General features: G+C 38.9%; 1 protein-coding gene across 8 annotated transcripts in view; it reads right to left on the reverse strand.

Moving 5' to 3' along the window:
* SYCP1 (synaptonemal complex protein 1) overlaps positions 1-24,872 on the reverse strand; it is a 45,125-nt gene that overhangs the window by 18,149 nt on the left and 2,104 nt on the right. For 5 of the 8 annotated variants that reach the window (XM_079979033.1, XM_079979034.1, XM_079979037.1 and 2 more), the window contains exons 2-18: positions 24,409-24,523; positions 23,608-23,686; positions 23,179-23,213; positions 21,422-21,586; positions 19,868-19,935; positions 17,712-17,785; positions 17,209-17,267; positions 15,822-15,891; positions 13,576-13,649; positions 11,636-11,744; positions 10,318-10,412; positions 10,036-10,220; positions 7,651-7,718; positions 6,083-6,144; positions 5,639-5,755; positions 4,712-4,815; positions 3,355-3,472 (exon numbers count right to left, since the gene is read on the reverse strand). In XM_079979033.1, the coding sequence (XP_079835159.1) occupies positions 3,355-3,472; positions 4,712-4,815; positions 5,639-5,755; positions 6,083-6,144; positions 7,651-7,718; positions 10,036-10,220; positions 10,318-10,412; positions 11,636-11,744; positions 13,576-13,649; positions 15,822-15,891; positions 17,209-17,267; positions 17,712-17,785; positions 19,868-19,935; positions 21,422-21,586; positions 23,179-23,213; positions 23,608-23,686; positions 24,409-24,516 (1,590 nt within the window). In that variant the 5' untranslated portion in view covers positions 24,517-24,523. Of the gene's footprint in view, positions 1-3,354; positions 3,473-4,711; positions 4,816-5,638; positions 5,756-6,082; positions 6,145-7,650; positions 7,719-10,035; positions 10,221-10,317; positions 10,413-11,635; positions 11,745-13,575; positions 13,650-15,821; positions 15,892-17,208; positions 17,268-17,711; positions 17,786-19,867; positions 19,936-21,421; positions 21,587-23,178; positions 23,214-23,607; positions 23,687-24,408; positions 24,524-24,872 lie in introns of those variants that run through there. The other 3 variants (XM_079979038.1, XM_079979032.1, XM_079979039.1) reach the window with 1 other exon arrangement.

Raw genomic sequence — 24,872 nt, forward strand, 5'->3', positions numbered from 1 at the left:
AACCATATTGTCAGGAAAGCGTTGTTTAATGTCTGGGTCAGATATAAAGATTTTTTGGAGAATAAAATCCCAAGGTGGCTCTCTCCAATGGAGGCTAAGGCCTTGAAAAAACTTAATATGGAATCTAACTGGCCAAAATATTGTGAAATTTTGGAGCAGGAGGGAGATAAATTGAAACTGCAGAGTTATGAGAAACTTAAAGATAAGGTGCGAGATTGGTTACACTATTTTCAAATAAGAGAGGCCTACAACTCGGACAGGAAAAATGGCTTCTAGGTGGAAAAATCGAAGCTGGAAACAGAATTGTTAGAACCCAGTGCTAAGGTATTGTCGAGAATGTATAATTTGCTGTTGAAATGGAATACTGAGGATGAAACGGTTAAATCTGCTATGATAAAATGGGCACAAGATATTGGTCATAACATTATGTTCACTGACTGGGAACAGTTATGGACCACCGGTATGAAATTTACGGCATGTAGTGCCTTAAGAGAGAATATTATGAAAATGATTTACAGGTGGTACATGACCCCAGTCAAGTTAGCAAAAATCTATCACTTGCCCGATAATAAATGTTGGAAATGTAAAGAAATGGAAGGAACATTCTTTCACCTTTGGTGGGCCTGCCCAAGGATCAAGGCTTTCTGGGAAATGATCTATAATGAAGTGAAAAAGGTATTTAAGTATACTTTCTTAAAGAATCCAGAGGCCTTTCTCCTGGGCATGGTCGGCCAATTGGTGTCAAAGAAGGATAGAACTTTTTTTATGTATGCTACTGCAGCAGCAAGAATACTCATCACAAAACACTGGAAGACACAAGATCTACCCACCTTGGAAGAATGGCAGATGCAAGTAATAGACTATATGGAACTGGCAGAAATGACCGGCAGAATCTGAGATCAAGGAGAAGAGCAGGTGGAAGAGGAATGGAAGAAGTTCAAAGCCTATCTACAAAAACACTGTAAAATTTATGAATGCTAAGGGCATTGTAAATGAAATGAAGGGGTCCTAGCGATTAAGATAAATAAGAGTATAAAGGGAAGGATAAAGGATGAAAACGAATAATGAATGAGCTTGCTGAAATAATTTTTAAAGTGGAATACAAGAAGGGAAGGCGGGTGGAGGTAAAGAAAATAAGGTTTTGAAGGTTATTAAATTGAAAAAGAGGTTTTTTTACTTTTTTATTATTATGTTAAATCTTTTTTATGTTCTCTTTTTATTCCTTGTCTTGTTTGCATTTTTGATGTTTGTTGTTTGTTGTTTCTGTGATTTTTGTTGATTGTTAATTCTCTGTAAAACTTAATAAAATATTACATAAAAAAAAATAAACGAACATAATGAGATGTCTATAGAACCATATATTTTGATATGATATGTTGAATCACACATGAAAAAGAATTTATATAGTTACATACAGCCTGTTACGTTGTTTGTGTTGTTATCCCTGATTGAACTGGCAGAAGTAGTCTCAACAGTGGTACAGACAATGGTTCTGGATGACTTCAACATTCACACAGAGGTTGCCTAGCTTGGACCAGCTCAATACTTCAAGGCCTCCATGACATCTATGGAGCTGTTTCAAGTTGTCTTGGGCCAATACACAGTACATGCTTGATATACTATTTACTTCAGGACAAGTTAAGAATAGTTTGGATAGTGGAAGAATAGAGCTGACCCATTTGTTATGACTAGACCTCTATCTGATAAAGTTTGGACTTAGGACACCAGCCCTTTATGTAGAGGTAGGAGATTTATTTGGATGGTTCATCCCTGGAGATTTGTGGAATCTGATAAATATTCCAATAAAAACAGTTGATGAACCTGTGAAAATCCTTGCATCATTTTGGTGCAGTGAGATGAGGAGGGCCATTGGCATGATAGTTCTGGACTATCCCACTCCAACACTGGGTAGCTCATTGTGCTCCTTGGTTTTCCTCTGAGTGATGAGCAATGAAACAGGTTGGATGAGGGCTAGAGAGTAAGTGATGTAAGATTCAGTGTGAAGCCAATAAAACTTTGGTTAGAGCAAATAACCGCCTCTACCATGTAGCAGTTGTCAGCAAAAAAAGAACCATTGATGCCTCCATGTCCTCAAGTAGTCACTCAACAGAGCTCTTTTGTGTGGTAAAAAAAGTTGGTATTACCTGTCCCTGTTAATAGGACACTGATACAGTCAAAGGCTTTGCTGTGGTCATTTTGCTAGGCACTTTGAGGACAAAATATATCATCTTCATGCTGATCTTGATGCCAGTGATAATATAGTCTCTGGTGAGGAATCCAGTATACTATTTTATTCAATTCTATATTATCATTTCCAGTTATTGAGGCTTGATGTGGACAATGTACTTTTGTCCTTCCATCCCATTTCTTACTGTTTCAGTCCTTGAACATCCTGGCTTGTTCGTGAAAATTTGGTGAGTGAGACAAGGTGGATTCAGTGAGTGGTTAAAGCATTCTTGTGTTGGGCAGTCCTCACCACCTTGAAGGAGGCAATGGTGTGTTCAATCCTGGAAAAAACCTTCCTGGACCCTGAGGTACTTGATAACTACTGCCCAGTTGCTCATACCCAGGGCGGGGGGGGGGGGGCGGGTGCTCAAGAGGAAGAAATTGATTATATGGACCATTGCAATCTGGGTTTAGGCCTGGTTTGGCAGAGAATTAGCCTTGGTCACCTGGACAAATGACAATCTCCAGAGGAGGGACAGACACAGTGCAACCATATTGCTTCTGCTGGCTCTCCCAGCAACTTTTAGTATCATTGATCCTCCTGAAGAGTTTTTGTGAACTGGTGGTTAGGAGCATTGTTCCACGTAGCTCCATTCCTTCTTGCATAGCCAGTCTCCGATGATAGCACAGGGGCTATGTGCCTATACCCTGACAACTCAGTAACAGGGTGCCAAAAGGCACTGTTGTATGCCTAATGCTATTTAACAACTAATGTTATTTAAGCCATTGGGGTGGGCCAGCGTGGTGTGTTGTGTCCCTTGCTGGGCACATATCACAGCAGGCCTAAGGGATGTGCTCTGTTCTGGCTAGCTGTTAGCCATCCAAATCTTTCTTTTCTTGATACTTACATATAAAGTCCTAAACAACTCTGAATCACATTAGTGAAATATCAATGTCTCCTACATTGCCAGGTAAAAACTGTCAACAAATGGAACTCAATTAACTGAAATATTGTTTAATGGTGTTGTTTTACTATAATTATTTTAATTATGGATGTCTACATTTTAACATTTGTGGAATTATAAGCAGCTTATAAAATATAAAAAATAAGTCAATTTTGGCATTAAACAAAATAAAAATAAATCATAACCATATTTCATTATTTCAATGAAAATAAGGGAAACCTGCCTTAAGATCTCCTTGAAGCTTTTTAAAATCAATAACTATATTATTTTTCTCTGTTGCAATGCATTCCTTGTCCAATAAAAGTCTACTCAAATCCAGGCTTAGTTGCTCATTCTTTACTCTATTAGAATAATAAAGAAATATTAGAAATAATTATTTTATATGTACTTTTCAAGTGTGTGATTATAGACACAATCCATACATTGGGTGGTATCCAACGAAGTGCTTCTACTAGTTCAATGATTTCTACTTGTGCAATGGAACTTCTGCCTCTCCTCTCCCCCCCCCCACTCCTGTGCTAGCAAAAGCGCTTCATCAGATACCACCTACAGTTAAATAGTTTCATAGAGAGAGGTTTATACAATGCTACTATTCGGTGAAATCAGTAGGCTGGATTGTGTCCCACTGTTTTTAGCTTGCATCAGATTAGCTTGCTGTTTTTAGCTTGCATTTTATTTTTATTTATACATTATTCGTATATAAATAAAAATAGTATTAATGTGATCTGGAATGTACCGTATATAAGAAATTTAATGTGTAGTAAAGTCAATGTAGATTTTGCAACTACAATATTGTCTGCTTGGGGACACAGCTCCTGGATCTACTACTGTCAATGAAGGCACACTTCAGTGACTTTCTACCATCTTTGCCTGGTGGCCTAGCTAAGTTCCTATCTGGATAGGATACCTGGCTTCAGTAATCTCGGCTCAAGTGACCTATAGATTAAATTAGTGCAATGCACTATATGTGGGGCTGCATTTAAAGACAACTTGGAAACCACAGCTGATGCAGAATGCAGCAGCAAGAGAGTTAACAGGAACATTGCAGAATAAGTATATAATACCAGCTCTGGCACATCTTCACTGACTGCAACTTGAACATATTAGGACCCTGTGTTCATCACCTGAGTCCTTCTCCATGTACCGCCTCTGAAAAAAGTTCAGAGGATGGTGGCAAGGGAAAGGGCCTTTTTGGATGTGGTCCATGTCTATGGAATGCTTTACCCAACAAGGTCCACCTGGCACCAACATTAACATCCTTTCAGAGCTATGTTTAAATGTACCTCTTCTCAAAAATTCTAAGGGGATATGATTATCATGCTAATTGCAGTTTCTGTACATATGCATGAGATGCTATTTTGATTTTACATAGTCAAATGTGATGGTTTTTTAAAAACTGTGCAAGTTGCCAAGAGAACTTTTTTATTATGTGACAAACTGAAATAATAAACAGTAATAATAAAAATAAAACAATTTTTGTTAGGGTATTACATGTCATAGTTCACTAAAAACAAAACATGAAATGAAATAGTCTTTCATAAGCAACATTTTGCTAGTTTTTATGTATAATAAGAACATACTTTTCTTTTTTTAGCTCTGCTGTCACTGCTGTAAGCTGTGCCAAACAATTTTGTTTATTTTCAAATGCTCTAGATAACTCCATTTCCAAGTCATGCATTTTTTTCTGCAGATAAAAAAAGTATGAAAGAATTTGCACTTTACACCTACTGTGTCCAACAACTTCAATGAAACAAGTTGTGTTATATTAGTTGAAGTTTTCCCACAGCAGACAGGGCAGTTTAAAAAAGTGTGAAAACTGAAGGATACCTGCTTAAAATGTGGATGGAATGAAATCCTTGAGTAGCACTAGTTCATGCGCCCCACATCTCCATTCATTTCTCCCTCTATACATGGTCAAGATACTAGTAGTTTGGAGCTCAAGTAACTTGACAGCAAGTTAGATTGAGCACACAGATCTCCCACCCTCTGGGTTGCCCTGGCCACTACCATGTGTGCACATGCTAAGAACAGGCAAAAGGGCTCTGCAAGCCCCATGGTGCTCTGTATGAGTTTTATGCTCAGAGCATGATCCAGCGAAACAGTGCTATCCAAATCCCAAACATACCAGGATGAAAGAGTTTGAATTCAGCGGGTCTGGAGCTTTCTTGGTTCAGCTAAGTTATGTCAGCATAAGTCCCTTACCCTGGCTGAGCCAGAGATACACCAGCATAAGTTCTTCACCACAGCTCAGTTGTGCTGTAATTCCACAAAAGGGGGCATTCCAGGATATGGCAGGGCATGAAGAGACTTAACACCTATTCCAAACCCCTTTCAAAGTGGTCACATGATCTAGCAACTTCAGTCATAACTGAGGTTATATGACTCCCCATCAATTGATCATTATCCCACACTTTCTCATGCATTTCCCATCACTTTCCTTTTGTCTGATTTTTTGTTAAGCGGGTTTGCTGCACCAAACAACAACAAATAAAATTAAACAAGCTAACCTGAATAGTAGAGTCATCAGCAATTCTAGATTCCTTTTCCTTTATTAATTGATTTTTTTCTGACTGTGCATACTCCAACTGGTTCTTCAAATCTTTTTGAACTTTGATTGAACTTTCCTAAATAATACAGATATTTTAAAACCATATAGTAATAATATATTTTAAATACCAATTATGTTTAAAACAAAGAAGACAATGATGATTGTGAACTTGGATAATGGCCTTAGATTATAAAATTGTAGGCAATATATACTTGGATCACAATCCAATGCAGAATTGAACATAGGACAAGTATGCTTTACTATGTGTATGAATAGTTCTTGGGTATTTTGGTAATTAAAATAAATTGGTAGAGGTTTAAAGAATTAATCCACAGTATAATGAAGGAAATGGAACTTTTAATACAACTAACTGGTGAAGTGGTGTAAATAAGAGGTCCCTTACCAAGGCTATTTCCATTTCTTCAAGTTGTTTTTCTTTATCATTTTTCAGTTTGACCATCGCTTCTGCAACAAATATAAATGCAAATAATACAAAATAATGAATTCTTTGTTAAGAAGTAGCATATATTATTTGCTTTTAAGTTCAACTCAGCAAGTTATTGAAGTTATCTCAAATGTGTTGTGGGATCAGTTTGTTATTACAACAGATGCTGTGGAAAGAGTACTGTCAACTATACTCTTGATCATGTGCCTTCTTGACCTATGCCTGATACTGTTTTACTGTGTTTACATATCTGTATCTATTTTTATTATACTGTTTTATTTTTTTATGTTGTATTTTTGTAAATGCATCACACATTTTAAGTATTAAGTACCGTAGTTTAGAAATGCTATTATATAAATAAAATAGTAAGTATTGAGCAATATCCAATGATAGGTGGAGCAGACCCTTTAAGAGCACCCTTTGTATGTTTAAAATGTTTTACATGTACACCCAAAAATAAAAGTACAAGCACCAATGAGTCAGGATCTGCAGGGACAAAAGTGGCTCCAAATCAAGTTTACAGACTGACATTATACAGTTGGATTTAAAAACAAAAACAAACCAAACACCTGATATTTACTTTGATACATATCTGCTAACATGAACCTAAATCTACCTGCAAAATAAAGATGATATCAATCTGCACAAAGAGGGTATAGACACCAAATGTGAGGGCATCATTCCCCACTCCATCAATTTTGTTTGTGCCTCAGACTATCCAAGCCTGAAGTTCAGCTGTATTAGGCCCCTCTGAGGGCCTGTTTTCATCAGGACCACAATGTGCTGAGATGTTGTTACAGCATGAGACTCTTAATCTCAGGGTCATGGGTTCTAGCCCCACACTGGGTGAAAGATTCCTGCATCGCAGGGGGTTGGACTAAAAGACACTTGTGGTCCCTTCCATCTCTACAGGTCTGTGATTCTGTGCCCTGTCTTTTCCATCATGCCCCAAATGAAACTGTCTCCTTCTTCTAGTCCTAGCAGATAAAATTCTCTAACAAAGATTTCCCTCCTAGAGCTAATAGCAAGTGTGTGAGTGGATTTTTCAATGGGGCATGTTGGGGGAGGAAAGAATTAAACTTCCCCTTCCTGCATGCTAAATCAAGACAAAAATCAGTTCCCCAGAACCATCTATTTACTCCCCCCGACCCCAACCAATGTGGTTACCAATGCTACATTTAGCATCATGTTTGGCCCCAACACAGAGCCACTGATACTCAAGAATGAAAGATAGAATTATTCAGTTTCGCAGGAAAGAAATCACTGTGTATTGAAAAGAGAGAATATTAAAACTTCCTACCTAAGGGAAAGAGAAGGATTAGCAGAAAACAATCTGAGAACCAACATTGTTGGTTCTAAACAACCGGCTCCTTCTTTCTTGCCTAACAAAGGAAACAATAACTACTGCACTACTGAATTACCATACTGAACACAGGACTTATTAATATTCATATAATAGAACTATCATTGCTAATAATAATAATTAGTTTTTTAAAAAACACAGTACCTCCATTTTCTCAACATACCTAATTCAGCTGATTTCTTTTGGAGTTCCAAAACCAATATATCTGAATCATCCCTGAGTTCCTTCTGTCTATTAAATTCATTGAAAACATTCAGCGTATGATTTAATAAGAAATAAAAAATTGATTAAATCAGCAAATCATATAGCAATGAACTTGGGAGAGAAACATATTTGTATAACTGTTAAGAGACATATATTTACTGATTGAAATGCCTATTAATGGTAGAAATTGTCACGGCTAAAAATTGGCCACTGTTTCTTTAATGCTAAAAGAACTAAGTCAGAATGAGTCAGTGGCCTACAATGACTCATGCAACCTTTCATCTAATTGTACCTGTATATATAGAGTGGTCAATGTTAGTGTTTGGTGTGGGTTGGTTGGATGGTAGAAAGCTGGTTGTGTTTGGTGTGTGTAAAAGCTGTTGGTCGTGGTTGGAGAAGAAAACTTTTAAAGAATAAAAGCAGCAATACTCTGCAAGAATACTCTTGCTCAAAGACTCTTTTGTGCCAGCTAAGGTCCAAGGACTAGGCAAAGGATTAAAAAGGAGTTTTTGCAATATTCTTTTTCAAACACTGTCAGAAATGTCTATAGAAACATGGCTGTAAAGATGCATTAAACCTGAGTGGCAGGTTGAGTAACAGACCTAATTTTTCTTTCCCATCCTCAGCTGACTTTGCCCCATCTTTCCTTTCCTTTCTCTTGGTCAACAAACAAACAGAAAAGTAGGGAACTTTTAAATAATTTTATAAAAACAAAAGATATCATTCCTTAAATAGTATTACTATGTGTGAAGTTTTTGGTATCATGTTCTGCTGGGACTTGGGACCTTGACACAAGAAATGGCTCCAGAAAAGGTGAGGACCCTGGGCAGTTCCCAGTAACTCTGCTGACTGAGCTTTAGAACAAAGAGCTGAGATTTTGTGAAGACTTGTGTAGGCAAACAAAGCTTATTCTGCAGTTGGCCTTGACCTCTTGAAGAGCTGGGTGTGCTGATTTAAAAGACCCTTGTCAGATTCTACAGGCACTTACTTCTACACTCGTACACAGAGAAAATATCATCTTGAAGCAAATTAAACTGGATAAATGGAGTTGCAAAGGTTAACTGGTTCCAGTCACTATCACTTCCTTGATCAAATTAGCAGTTCCCCCACTCTTACCACATTTAGTTTCAAAAAAATCAAAAACAATTGGAAGTTAGTCATGGATTTCCCAGCACAATGTGCTTTGGCCATAAAGCAGAGTTTCCCAAACCTGGGTGTCCAGATGTTTTTAGACTTCAATAACCATCATCCCTGATCACTGGTCCTGCTAGCTAGGGATGATGGAAGCTGTAGTTAAACAACAGCTGCAGACACAAGATTGGGAAACCATGTTCTAAAGTAATACGTTAAATCCAGTCAAATATCATATTTTTCCATTTCCTTATCCTCAACTATAATACATACTACATGTATACAAGTTATATACAAATGGATGTTCCATGCACACTTCCTCCCCCTGATCCCATTCTGGGTTTGTTTTTAAACAGATATAGTGGGAACTGATCAGGATGAGTACCACAATGCATGGAGAGAGGGGGTTAACCTTTTGCTTCATGAAATTGTCCTAAGAACAATCCCCTGCAAAAAAATTCAAGAACAGCATTTTTTTCAGTTTTGTAAAGTCATGAGTAACAATGAGTGGATATCAACTGCAAATATATTAGGCCAACTTGGCAGTTAATCTTTTTTAACTTTGTTTACTAAACAGAAGTAAAATAAATATGCTAAATTAGATCACTCTCTATGAGTCTAGGGCAGTGGTTCCCAATTAGCTAAGTACTGTGGACTTAAGCCCCTACTTTTGAAAATTTTGATATTTCTATGGTAGCTTTATGTGAATGTTGCTATGGACCCTCTGAGGTCCACAGACCACCAATTGGGACCCACTGGCATTAGCAAATTTTCCAGTGCATATTACCCCAAGCAAACTACCCTAATTTTTTTGGAAAACCCGCCTCATTATTCATACCAAAGCTATTATTCACCCTTATGAGGGAAACTGCTAGGTTTCCCCTCCCATGTCCCATGGTCCGGACTGTGATCCCCACTTCCCATGCATGGTTGCTATTTAAAGAAGAAACACAAACTGTGGGGATACTGTTTCTACGTAACCCTTAGAGAACAAATAATCATATCTGAAAGCTATTTGGGAATGGGGAGTATTTATTTTGTCCTGACTATATACCTGAACAAATACTCCTTTTCAAAGAGGGTTTCGTGTGTAAAGACTTGGGCAAAGCTTGTAATTAAGTGACAGATTCTTAATGTTCTTGTCATTCTGTGAAACCCTGTTATCACCAATAGTGCTATTCTTTCTTATGTATGCATGTAAGGTCATTTTTACCTCATTTCTTCTTTTTCTAGCAGTTCCTTCAAACTGGAAACTTTGGCCTGGAGATCATCAATAACTGATGCACTTGTTCTTTTAAATTCTTTAAATTCTTCTATTGTTTCTTCCTTTTGTTCAGTTACTTGAATTAATGTTTTTACTGCAGTTTGCAACTCAGTTTCTAAACCCTTACAAGTATTCTAAACAGAATAAAGAATATATTGAAATTAAGATACAGTTCAGAAAATTTTCACTTCTGTTCTGTATTATTGAACAAAAAATATTGCAAGTCCATACCTCTGCCTTTTGCAAAGAACTTTTAGTTTCTTCCAGTTCAGTCAATAAGTCATTTTGTTTAGTCTGTGCTTTTTTTAACGCTTCATCATGTTGTTCTAAATTTAAAAGTAAAAGACAACACATTTTCAGACATTTCTGAGGTTTGGGGCAATCACAGTGGGTAGATCTCAGTTGTGTGAAAAAACCTGCCTGGCAGGAAGAGCAAACTCAGCTCCTGTTTGAAATCGCTTTGACTCGCATTCCATGTGCTCGGATCTTCCCTGGGCAGGATTTCAGGGGTCACACGCACACGCACTCAAATCCCAGATCCTTCGGCATATCCATGCTTTGTGTCTATCTATCTGTCAGGGACTCACCCTGACTTTGTGTATTAGATTTGTTTAATAAAAAATAAAGCTATTAATTTGAATATATTCATTGTGTTTATTAAATAGTATTAACAATATTGCAAAAACTTTACTTAGTGATATGGAAATATAATTCAGTGTGTGGCCTGTGGGTTCTGTGTCAAAGTCTTTTGCAGCCCACTTGGTCTATGAGGTTGGACTGCTCTGATTTAGACTGTACAGTATAGGTCAGTGTGAGCATATGTAAGGGAGTGTACATTAAAAGTCACCCATAGGTGGCACTGCATGCCAGTGAGGTTTTACCAAATGACATCTCAACAAATTGTTGCCATGGAGGTGGTGGTAAAGGTACCTTCTACCATTTCTGGTGGGAAACCCAAGGATCTCTAAGTTTTATCCATAAATAAATGTCTAAAATCTGTAAAACTAATATGTCTCCTGAACTTGCTTTGTTGAATTTTGGGATGGACATGTGAGTACTTTATAACTTTTTGTAAACTACTTTGAGGTTTTCTCCAATCAAGTGGTATATACATTTTATGAAATTAAATAAATAATAAATAACTGAAGGATTTAGTAACATGGATGCTAGCTGCAGCTATTATTTCAAGGACACAAAAATGGAAAGATTTAAAGAACTTGCAAATCATACTCTGGTAAGAACATGTGGACAATAGCCATTTCATTTCATTTGCAAATGCTACAGGTCCCAATGCACAAATTTGTCTGTCTGCATCAATGAGAGAAATTTGGGTAGCTTAAACAATCTCCGTATCAATACCACTGGTATATCAAAGATGGTAGTTATTTGTATAATCATCAGTTTACAACATTTGCAATTTTTTGTTTGTTAATAGTGTTTATAAATAAAATCTTTTTTAAAAAAAAATCTGAGGGCAACCAGTTGGTTCAGTATGCTGTACCACTACTTCTAATAATTCTATTTGGAATAAAATCATAAAAATGCTTACTTTTTATTTCTTTTAACTCAGCAATGAATTCTCTTGATTCTTGTAACTGTAGGTTTATGTGTTTCATTTTATTATCTTTTTCACCATTTTGCACTGCCAAGTCTGACACCTAATAAAAAGAATAATTTCTGCACATAAATAGCCATGCTTGCCATTTCAGCTTCACATTTCTGTGTTATGCACATGGTTTAATATTTGCCTTTTTAGATATAGAAACCATTATCAGTTACAGGAGATATGAGAAAGATCATCCTACAACATAATCTTACATTGCTGCATTCAGACAATAGACTAAACCATGGTTTAGAATTATGAATTTCATATTGGGCTTGCATGCTCCTCCTCCTGCGCAGCCATGAAGAGATCAGAAGCTTCCACTTCTGTTTTAGATTAATCACAATTTAGCATTTATTTCAAACTCTTAAGCTGTGTTTAATGTTAATCGTGATTACTTGAAGCAAGCTAGTCTCATAAATTATAGTCTGAAATCAGTTTGTTGCAACTAACCATAGTTAAAATTAGCTGCAGTTCAGATTCAAGGCATTACACAGCCACCATGACAAACAATCACTGATAGCCTTTTCCTCCATGCATTGGTCTAATCCTTTTATAAAGTCATCCAAGCTGCTGGTCATTATTAAATCTTATGCCAGTGCATTCCATAGTTTAACTATGTACTATGTGAAGAAGTGCATCCTTTTGCTGTTCTGAATCTTCTAACATTCATTGAATGACTCCAGATTCTAATGTTATGAGAGTTGTAGAAAAATGTCTCTCTATACACTTTTTCCACCATGCAAAATTTTACATGCCTTTATCAATAATTAACCACAGTGTTGTGTCATCTGAACTGGGATCTGTGGTTAGTTTAAACCAGTGATGGCTAACACCCCGTTCAGAGATCTAATCTGGTTCCCAAGACCCCACTGACTGGCAAAAAGAGGAAAATATAAAGTAGACAGTGCTGAGGTGGGTGAAGTCCAGCACCCTGAAGCAGATACAAGTTGGCCATTCCTGGTTCTCAGATTGATCATTTGATGGAGGAGGGCATTAAAACCCCCACCATCAGTTGATCTACATGGATCAGCTGAGGAGGTTGAGCTATATGCCTCTGAGTGAGTGAGTGAGTGAGTGAGTATGTACATATTCAAGAATGTGGCATGGTCACAGCGTTAGAGTAGAAGAACCCCCAAATACAGTGGTACCTCGGGTTACATACACTTCAGGTTACATATGCTTTACGTTACAGATTCCGCTAACCCAGAAATATTACCTCAGGTTAAGAACTTTGCTTCAGGATGAGAACAGAAATTGTGTAGCAGCGGTGCAGCAGCAGCAGGAGGAGGCCCCATTAGCTAAAGTGGTGCTTCAGGTTAAGAACAGACCTCCGGAACGAATTAAGTTCTTAACCTGAGGTACCACTGTAGCTCAATGAAGACTGAGGAATGCTGAATAACTGTTGTGGCAGGGGGGTGGGGGGAGAGAGATGTAAAACCAGGTATAAAACTGCACCAGATGTGAAACTGCAAGATTTTGCTGAATGTTCCACTTTTTATTTTTACTTATTAGTTACATTTTTTACAAAAAGTAACTCATGTGACTAACAAACACATTCATACTTATAAAAAGGCAGAATTAAGACATCCCACCAACTGTCTGAGGCCACAGCTAATTAAAAGCCAACAGCCTAGCAAAATAAGAAATGTTCTGGCCTGGCACCTAAAGGTAGATAATGATGGCACCAGGTGTGCCTCCCCACAAAAGCATTCAGTAAGTGGGAAGCCACCACTAAGAAGACCCTTTCTTGTGCTGACACCCTCCCTTTGAGGAGGCACATGAAAAAGGGCCTTGGATTATGAACGCAGAGTCCTGGTTGGTTCATGTGGGGTCTTATTAATAACTAGCATAATGTTATTAATCTCAGTAACAATAAAACAAACCTGTTTTTCCATTGCATCCATCTCTCTTTTGTGGACTTTTTCAAGTTGTTCTATTTTTTCTGCTTCTTCTTTTACTTCCAAAATAAAAATCATGGATCTTTTTAGTAACTACATGATAATAAAAATACTAAAAGAGGAAGATGATTCACACATTTATATATATCACTCATTCATATGTCAATGTGTATGTTCACACACATCCTGCTAAACCAATTATGGAGAACCTGTTTCAGCCTCAAAACTACATTCACTCATGGCGACTTTTCAGGAATCACATACCGGTGGCTGATGGGCCAGAAGCAAAAGTGGATGGATCAACAAATGAATTTTATTTTTTGTTTTGTACAGTAGGCTATTTCTACACAGATTCACTCACCCCTCTCTATCTTCTAATCAAGAGGCATTATCAGAGGTCAGCTAGGCTCAAAACACTCAAGGAGGGTATAAAGCAGGATCAGTGGGAGAGTGGGTGTGATTCAGGAGGGATGTAGATCAACCAAGGGCCAGATAGAGAGATGTGAACTACTACCATTTGGCTACAATGCTTGAGGTTTCTCACCCGTATGCTAAATTATAGTTTAGCACCATGTGCATGACCCAGAATGAGTTGCAGCATGAATCTAGCTGGTGCGCTCTCCTTGGCTTGGTTTGTTTTAAACAAACCATAAACAAACCATAATTAATCAAAGTTAGTTTTATTACGGCAAAAGCCAGCGACACAGAATACCACAAGGTCAAACAAAAGGAAATCAACAACAACATAAAAAAAAAATTACACAAGGGAACTTCGCAGTGTGCCATTCAACAAAAGAGATTTACGCTTCCTGATTGCTAGAGTGCAAAATTTGGCCACCTCATATGATATTGAGCTTGAGGAATCTTCCAGAAGGTATTTTCGTAGAATTTCGGGGGAGGATTCCAAATAAAGGGCGTAAAGGGAAACGCCATTGAACAGACTAAGATCTTCCAATACTTAGGCATTACTTTCTCTTATAATGCCAAATCATAATTAATGTTAACCACAGTTTGTTGTTTCAGATGATGCAGGGTAGGAGATGGGGGTACAGCATATGGTTTTGGCATGCATAATGCTCCCCACTATGAATTTCATGTTACAGAAAATTCTATTATCTGCAGCACCTAGGTATGAAACGCAGGCATTTCCACTGAGTTTGCTTCTTGTGTTTTTATAATAAATACAAAGCCAAATGGGAAGTCTTAAATCATAATTGGAAGTCTTAAAATGATTCTTTAAAACTTATTTAAAATACTCTCTCATTCAATTATTTAAGGTGATTTACAAACATGGCAGTTGTATAGGATCAAATAAGAAAACAGGTAAAATTTTCATTTATATCATTTTCTCAACCCTTTTGAACATAAGATTCCTGCAACACCAGATCAAAACCCTGTCTAGCCTAGCATCCTGTTTCCCACAGTATACAACCAGGTGCCTATGAGAAGTCCATAAGCAAAATGTATTGTTCCCTAGTAATTGGCATACAGAGACACTCTGCCTCTTAGAGGAAGCATTTAACTAGTAACTAGTAATCATGACTAGTAACCAATGATAAATATATCAAATTCCATTTTAAAGCTAAATCAGTGGCCATCACCACATATTGGTGTAATTCCACAATCTTTAAATAGCTTTTTTCTACTGTATAACAATGGATCTCGATGTAATGTGACATGGCCTGGTTTTGGACCTATGAAAAGGCTCTGGTATTCAACACTTTAGGTTCATCTAGTTCAGTTTTCTCTACAGTGCCTGGCAGCAGCTCTCCAGGGATTCAGACAGAAGTATTTCCCAGCCCTACCAGGAAATGCCAAGGATCAAACCTGGGATCTTCTGTATGCAGAGAAGTTACTGTACCACTGAGCTTCAAGCAGCCTGTGAGGAGTTGCATGTAGGGCACCACTGCTCTCCAGACTTCCCAAAACAGTGGATCACTGGCGTTTACTGAGGGAAGGGTGAGGGATGAGGTGCAGGGAGTTTGGTACAGTGTGTGACAGTGTTGTTGTGTGCCAAGCTCCCTGTACCTTGCATCTCCTCTCTCTCTCAATAAGCACCTGCAGCCTTCCATGTTCGGAAGCCAGGACAGCAACTGTGTCCCACCCATGCTGCCTTACTAGCTACTACTGATTTCATCCAAGCTCTACCCTTATCCAGGCTTCTCCCACCAGTAACCACTTCTTCTCTCAAATAATTACACAAATGCCATAAATTTAAAAAAGATTCTCACATTTAAAAACCATTTCCAATCTGGAGTTTTCTGCTTGTACACGAAGTTCCTCAAAGGCATGTATCATTCTCTAACAGATGTAAATAAACAATTAGTAACAACAAACTTCCTATAATGCCAGTGAATATATGCTGAATTTATTTTTAAAATATTTAAAATTCACACCAATTGGGTAGGAAATGGGGGAGGGGGGGTTGGCATTGCATGTGACATCATAATGTCATGTCCAGGCATTCCACAGCAGCTTGTTTTCCATGGCCAGCAGCACTAGCAGCTCCTCCTCCTGCTGCTGCTGCTGCTGCCATGGCCCAGGGGCTGCTTCCCCTCTGCAGCAGCAGCAGGAGGAGCCACCGCAAACCTCTGCGGCTGCACTTCCGCATTGGTTTTGGTGCCCTAGCTAGTCTGTTAGTAGCCCAGCAGTTCTTATGGCATTAGCAGCGGCTTGGGAGGCCTTGCACCGGCAGCCTGGTGGGCCTTGTGTTAGCAGTGGTAGCCACTACACATCCAGATGCCACAGAATTTTGAGGGGGCCCAGCTCCCTCTTTGAAAATTGCGGGGGGGGGTCAAAGCCCCCCACCCCGATGGAGCCCCTGAGACCAATAGTTATTCACTCAACAGTTAGAACAATCCCTTGATATAAATATTTTTTCTTAAGACATTAAAGAGTACCTACTAATTGAAAGCATTGCTGGCTCATCTTTAAAAAGGTAGGTGGATAATGTGGTTTTTGAGGGGAGAGGCAACAGATGAGTGAGGAGGGAATAACCCACTCCCCATCTGCTTTTCTGCCAAACACAGCAAACACACATCTACCCTAGCTGGAGGAAAATGTAAGGGAGGAGAAGGGAATAACAAGTGATGGGAAGAATAAGGGCTAAGTGCTCTCCCCACCACCACCACTTGCCACCTCTAACAGATCATGCACTCTAACCACCTTTTAAATGGTTAGTGGAGACCAAGATTCCCAGATCTGTCTACTATCTAATATTTAATTCATCCCTGAGTTAATGAAATAAACAGTTGCACATCATTACCTTATTGATAATAAGTAATTCCAAACCTATGGAAAACTGCTCTCAGCAACTGCACATAAATATTAAAAAACAGTGCTGATACTTGTAGGATCTCAGGCAATATAACATCTGTAAACCGAAGACCAAATCCTTGAAGGATGCTATCAGCTGAATCCTGGGTTAACCACAGCTCACACCTCTCCTTTTTAAAAGGTGTTTTTTTCTATATTTCATTTTTTCAAAGGAAAATGAAACTATGAGAGGCAAGAGTTTGGAGCAAAAAGGAACTGAAAGCAGGTGTGCACCATCACAGAGGACACCAGGGTGCTGTGTGTATATATATAATGCTACTATAAAATATGTGTCTTTTTTACCTCCGTGTTATTATTAAGATCCACATACATCTGTCTGGTTTCCTCTTGTTCATGTTCATCTAAAACAAAATTAACAATATATAAGATTAAATATTTATTTCAATATGGTAAAAAAATCATAGATAAAGTAATAAGAATAGCAATGACCTATTATTCTACTAAAATTCCTGAACTCTGGTGAGTCTTTAGAGACAATATGTTTTGCAACTAAGGAGTCACAACTCAGAGTGCCTTTCTAGTACTCCCATCATATGGAATTGCTCTTCAGTTCATCCCAACAAAATAATGCTCTCCTACTTGTTTTTAACGATGCAAAGGAACATCTGGAGTTTAAAAATCAGCACCTTGAACTCCTGTTTGTAAGACTATAAGCTGTTGCTTTTCCTGCAGAACTGACTAGCAAAGCAGTTCCCAGTGTAAGGCTAACATGGGAAAGGAGGTTATATACAGTCTATGAGAATCTTGGGGGGGGGGGATGCAAACACTTTTAAAGAGATATTTACATTTGTTAGACTTCTCCATCAATTGCATGCACTTTTCTTTGAGCAAATTGCACAAATGTCTTGTAGCACTGTTTCTGGGGAGAAAAACAGTTATATCAGCATTATATCCCTAGTATTATTTGTGTCCATTATGCTTTACAGAAAAAAGTAATTAAAATTTGAAATCCTGTGAAATCTGTATCACCCAGGCAAATAAGGGGAGGGGGGAAATAGTAAAAAAAACCCAAGATGTCACCCAGTAGACACACCCAACAGACAAACAGCTACAAAGAAACCACAACATTTCCTTATGCACAAGGTGTCATGAGGCTACAGATGGGTTGCTTGCCTGGAGAAACCAGTGGTGCCCTAGCAACTAGGACAAGGGTTCAAATTGTGCTACAAAACACTGTCTCCATGTAATTTATATAACACTGAGTCCAATGCATATGCAGCACTGTCTTTATAAATAAAGCCAGCACTTTGCTTGAACAAGGGAAAGTGGCAAGGAAAAATTGTTGTTGTTTAGTCGTTTAGTCTTGTCCGACTCTTCGTGACCCCATGGACAGGAACACGCCAGGCACTTCTGTCTTCCACTGCCTCCCGCAGCTTAGTCAAACTCATGCTGGTAGCTTCGAGAACACTATCCAACCATCTCGGCCTCTGTCGTCCCCTTCTCCTTGTGCCCTCCATCTTTCCCAACATCAGGGTCTTTTCCAGGGAGTCTTCTCTTCTCATGAGGTGGGCAAGGAAAAATATAATATATAGAAAGGAGAATTTGATGTGGCATTCATCTCGCTTCAGGCCAAGGGAGCTGGCATTTGTCCAGAGAGCTTTCCAGGTCATGTGGCCAGCATGACTGAACCGCATCTGGTGCAACGGAACACTGTGACAGAAACCAGAGCGCACATAATTGCCATTTACTTTCCGCCACAGCAGGACCTATTTACGGTATCTACTTGCACTGGTGTGCTTTCAAACTGCTAGGTTAGCAGTAGCTGGGACAGAGCAACAGGAGCTCACGCTGTCACACAGATTCAAACTGCTGGCCTTCTGATCAGCAAGCCCAAGAGGCTCAGTGGTTTACACCATAGTGCCACCCATGTCCCACCTAGAAACCACATTAAGACTTATAAAGTGCTAAGAAATATCTCCTAGTAAGGCATCTCTAATTTGATGCAATATGGAATCTGTCAGTTGCAAAGGCTGCCCTTATGGCAAAGGGACAAACTGATCAAAAGGAAACACAGTAATAGATGGGTCTGACAGAGCAAAAGGCAATTAATTTACATGAGATGATTGAAACTCATAAAATTCTTCACTTGAAGAACAGAAAGCCATAACAGAAGCTCTTTGTACTTGCATTTGAGCAGGCCCCTCTTCTTCCAGAAGCACCTCCACTGCACACCTGTCACATACAGTCAGGTGGCAGGGAGACAGCCATTGAGCCTGGCCCGTATGTGGTTGAACAGGCTCCACCATATATCAGGCTTTCCACTGATCAACAGCAGCTGGTTTTGCCACAGTCCACCTCACAACTGTACTGAGAAATGGCTGCTGCCATGGTCAAGTTGGATGGGGGAACTGCAGAAGCCATTGTGGAACTATTATTGGTCATATTCAGCAGGACCACTGAAGTCACACCAGCCATGTTGCCTGCCACTCTCCCATCACCACTGTTATGGACAAAGTACAAGAGGAGTTGTAATACTCCAATGATCTCTAGCACTGCAGCACACTGAGCTTGCCCAAGGTTTCAAGCCAAAAGTCACTGATTGCCAAGGAGAAAAGCCCTCTCCACCCGAAAACCACGAGGAAGGGAAGAAATAAGGAAGGGAGGAGACACAGAAATGCAGCTGTGAAAAGTGGTGTTTTTTAAAACACACTAAAGAAGACACAGAAGAATAGTTAAAATAAAAAAGAGCAAACAAAGTATCACAAAAACATACAGGTTTTGATTACTTTTTGTGACTTTATGAGCCAGTGTGGTACCAAGGACAGAAGAACAACCTGAAAAACTCGTGAGTCCTAGATAGGAATAGTTCTCCTTTTATAAAAGATAAAGGTTTATCTTACAGATCTCTCATGACAATGAGTGTAATTAGAAGGGGTTAGTAATTGCCTCATACTACAGCATAAACGAATGACTACAAAATTATTATCCTAACATTACTTACTCTTTTAGAAGATCTTTATTTTCATGTATTACATCTTCCAGTTTTAAGCTTAGTTTTTCATTTTCAAACTAAATTTATAAAACAAAGATATAAAAAACATGCTTTTGTCTGGATGAACTAATAATTATCACTATCAAAGGGGGGAAATGTCAGTTTCCCCAAATACATATTTATTAGACTTGGGTATTATTGCATTTATTACATCACAAACTATATGTGCATTTTAAAAGCTTGAAATGAAAGTAAGCTTGAAAGTTACAAAATTCCGGCAAGATCCCATGATTTACATACGTAACCTGTACAGTACATATTTTAATTTTACCAATCTTTATTTAATACCCAAGCAAGAAGTACCGTATTTTTCGCCCTATAGGACACACTTTTTCCCCTCCAAAAATGAAGGGGAAATGTGTGTGTGTCCTATGGGGCGAATGCAGGCTCTCGTTGAAGCCTGGAGAGCGAGAGGGGTTGGTGCGCACCAACACCTCTCGCTCTCCAGGCTTCAGGAAGCTCTGTGCAACCCTCGGGAGACCGGGTTGCGCAGAGCTGCCTGCAGTCCCGGGCTCAGCGCAGCTCTGCGCGGCCATCGGGAGCGGGGCGCGAAGTCCCGCCCGGCTCCCGATGGCTGCGCAGAGCTGCCTGCGGTCCCGGGCTCAGCGCAGCTCTGCGCGGCCATCGGGAGTGGAGTGCGAAGTCCCGCCCGGCTCCCGATGGCTGCGCAGAGCTGCCTGAAGTCCTGGGCTCAGCGCAGGTCTGCGCGGCCATCGGGAGCGGGGCGCGAAGTCCCACCTTCTCCCGATGGCTGCGCAGAGCTGCCTCCAGTCCCGGGCTCAGCGCAGCTCTGCGCGGCCATCGGGAGTGGGGCGCGAAGTCCTGCCCGGCTCCCGATGGCTGCGCAGAGTTGCCTCCAGTCCCGGGCTCAGCGCACTTCTCCCCATCGCCAGCCCCACAAGCTCGGGGGACAGCAGGGGAAGCGGAGCGCGCCTTCCCGCTGTTCCCCGACCTGGTTCTTCCAGCCCCGCACCTGGGGGGAAAATAATTTTTTTTCTTTATTTCCCCCCCAAAAAACTAGGTGCGTCCTATGGGCCGGTGCGTCCTATGGGGCGCAAAATACGGTAATCTGTAAGCAAGTAGGTCATCCTCAATAATATATACAACATGATACTGTACAAATGGACTCCACTTCTTCTTCCTGCAAAATCATGTACAACACCTCTCCCTCAACTCATGACAGGGACTGGGGAAGAAGAGAGGAGGGCTGGACAATGTCAGCAAACACTTACAATCCTAACCCCCACCCGCAGGGCTTTGCAGAATGGTGCAGCCACAATCACATTTACAGCCCGGCCACTCACAGCAGCCACAACAGACTAGTGGGCAGGACAACAGGGTCTGATACCTGCACCAGCTTGAGGCTGGAGAGTGTAGCAGGCTATGACAATCCCTCCATGCGCAGGCATTGCACCCGTGCTGGGATGGACTGTGCCCTAATTTTTTTTAAGCATTTTATTCTTATCTTAAAATTATATATTTCAAAATGTTATAAACACTCGCCTGTAACTCTTGAATAGCTTTACGTAGTGCTTCTATAATCTTTCTGTTTTCTTGCAATTTTCTTTCCTTTTCCTTTAATTCATATTCTGTAGTGACTTTCCATATCTTGATCTTTTCAGCTTCTTTGTAAAGCCTTGAATAAAGCTCATTCATTGTCTCCATGTTCTATAAAGGCAGGTTTAATAATTTATTATATAATGTTTAATTAAAAGGTTTTTAATGAAATGCCTTTTCATTTAAATTTTCATACCCACATTAGCCATTAAAAAAACTGTTCCTTGTGTGCACCAAGGACAGTATGAAATATACAATTTAGTAATGTGACAGTGACTGAAATTTTATTTACTTAAAACATTTCTATACTGCCTTTTATGAAAACGTCTTAAGTCAGTTTAGAATAAAGTCCCTTAAAAGTACAATGAAGACAGGAGTGCCTGGCGTGCTTTGGTCCATGGGGTCACGAAGAGTCGGACACGACTAAATGACTAAACAACAACAAAAATACAACAGTGATAAAAATAAGTCAAGTTACCACAAAATGAACTAAAAAGTTATGAGAATTAGTTGGTATCAAGAACCAGCAAAGGCCTCTGTGAACAGGAATGTTTTTAGCATGTTTAGATAACATGCTAAACAACATAGTTAGTTAAACAACATAGAGGATAAAATTTAACTGTGAGGTTCCATGGGACTGAAAAGCACTCCCCAAGCATCATCCTTTGGAAATGTACATCTAAGTAGGACCAGAATCACTGCAAAGCAGTACCACCCACTCCTAACCTGGACAGCCACTCCAGAAGGATACCATAGTCAATGGTATCAAAAGCCATGGAAAGTTCAATGAGAATTAACAAGGACACATTTCCCCTGTCTCTCTCACCCAACAGAAGTCATCATACAGGATAACCAAGGCAGTTTCTGTGCCAGAACTGGACCTAAACCCCGATTGAAATGGATCTATAAAATCAGTTTCTTTCAACAGTGCCTGTATATTCCTAAATTGAGAAACTAGGTGTCAGCATGGTGAAAGAACATAGGTGGAAAGTTGAGAACTGAAACTAATGTGATCCAAACCATTCAGATAATGCTAATAATAGATTATTTTTATTGTACATTACACAAAATGCAGTGTTATGAGTTTGAGTGTGCCAGGCTCCCCAAAAGGAAGGTGTTAGAATTTAATCAAGTCTTGGGGGGTTAAACTGAATGCCAGATTTTTAATCCCTGGACCCAGCTTCCAGTGGTTAGGAGATCGCCTGAGAGATGGGCCATTAAGAGAACAAAGGAAAGGTAATAGGTCATTTTAAAAGCTAAGCAGGGGGGGCTCTGTGCCAGAAAGCAAATGGGTGGGGCCCTCCCTCAACTCAGAGTCAGCTATAAGACATCAGAGTCAGCTATAAGACAAAAGGCCAGAGTTCAGAGTTGGCTATGATGTAACCTAGAGGAAATAATGTTGCAGGCTGGTAAAGGCAACAAGTTGTAGAGAGGGTCAGAACACAATGTTTGATTTCTGTTTGAATCCAAGGCTGCAGCTATGGGAGAAACAAGAGCCTCTTAGGGTGTTGATGCTATGAACCCCTCCATCATAGGCTTAGGTTGTATATATGTGTAAATAAACCATATATCCTAAAGACACCACAGTCTCTGCTGTGTCTCATTTCAAAATGGAAACTCTGACCCTGGGTGAGCACCTGGAACCCCTGGAATCTTGCACCACTCAGAGATATGGATGGCGTGCAACAGTATATTTAACTCACCTCCATTTCTAGCTCAGGAACAGGTTTTACAGGTTCTGGAAATACAACATTTAATGTCTGATTATTTAACAATAAATATGCTTAATTATAAGTTACAAACATTATAATAACAATACAACTGAATAACAGTATTAATTCCTAAATTGCTATGTGTTAGTCTTATTAATAAGTGTATGTCCATACAAACATCATAGGCTACAAATGGAATACAGAATATATTGGATTCTGACTTACCAAAAAATAATAGAAAGCAAATGAACGACATATATAACAAAGTACAATTTTAATACAAACAACACAGCTTTAAATACTGCAGAAGTTCTCAGCGATGACTCCAGCACAAACTGGCTCTAGTTCTAATGGTTACTTCACTTTTCAAGGTCTACCATTCCATCTTCTTTAATATTTATTTTTATGTTTTAATCTTACCTATGACTTCTATATGTTTTGACATACTTTTCATCCCAAAAGGCAAGTTATAATCATCTTCAGTTCCCTTGCTAAAATCCTGGAAAAATAAAACATTATAGAAATAATAATACCTTTTAATGGACATGCTCATCTCCAATCATAAACAGATTACTTGGAAATGCAATATGCTAAAATCAATAGGACTTACTGCCAAGTTATGAAATCAGGTTAAGCTGTCATTAAAACTAATTCTAATTTAGGGGTATTACGGTCTTAGAAAATATATTCATACTGGGCAATTTCATAACTTCAAGCACTCCACTCCAAAAGGCTAAGAGTAGGTTATGTAGACGTGGGCAAAGATCAACTCAGATATTTTAATGAGGAAGTAGAACATACGGGGAACTAGGAATTAAAAATAATAATAATAATTTTATTATTTGTACCCCACCCATCTGACTGAGTGGCCCCAGTCACTCTGGGGCAAACCATAAGTGCAAGTGGTACATACTAGGATATAGGATCATAAACACATAGACACGAATAAACACAGGAAGCCGTATTATAATAGTGTCAGGTTATTTGTCCATGTAGCCCAACATTGTCTAGAATGAGTTGAGTGTCTACTTTTAATTTTCATATGAATGGCATTTTCCTTTGGTTTTTAGTTTCAAATTTCAAAACTCTGGAATGTTGCATTTTGAGTTATCAATGTTTAAGTGTGGATAAATGGAAATACATGTAATCTTTATTTTTTAAAACACTGGTCAGCTTTTGTAAACTTGCTATATATATTTTAAAGTAACAGTTTTTATTTACCTGAAAACATCGTCCATCTCGTTTGCTTGTCTGTGGTTTGACTGCAGATACTTGGGTATTATTCAGTATTGGTGGTACAAACAATTTAAAGGATTTCTCCTGTTCCATTTTCTGTCTAAAAGACACAAGAATTAAACTCTCAAAATAACACTAGCAATACTAAATTCATGATAAAATGTACTTAATATCTTGCATTATTTTCAATTCCTTTCTATGTTCTGCAGAACAATATAATTTATCATGCTATTAATCCTTACAGTAGCCCTGTCAAGTAGACTAGTATTGCAATATTGAAAATGGAGAATTATTGATTTATTGGATTTCCCAAGTTAAACAGAAAATAACAGAAAAATAATTCCAACGTTGTCATTTGTGCATTATTAGGCCAGCACCAACCAAAATATCACAAAATAGTATATAAGCTTTCAAATTCTCCTGCAGTCTTTATTCTTTGTTCCTTCTTT

The sequence above is a fragment of the Podarcis cretensis genome, assembly GCF_951804945.1.
Source record: "Podarcis cretensis genome assembly, chromosome: 6".
Classification (NCBI taxonomy): domain Eukaryota; kingdom Metazoa; phylum Chordata; class Lepidosauria; order Squamata; family Lacertidae; genus Podarcis; species Podarcis cretensis.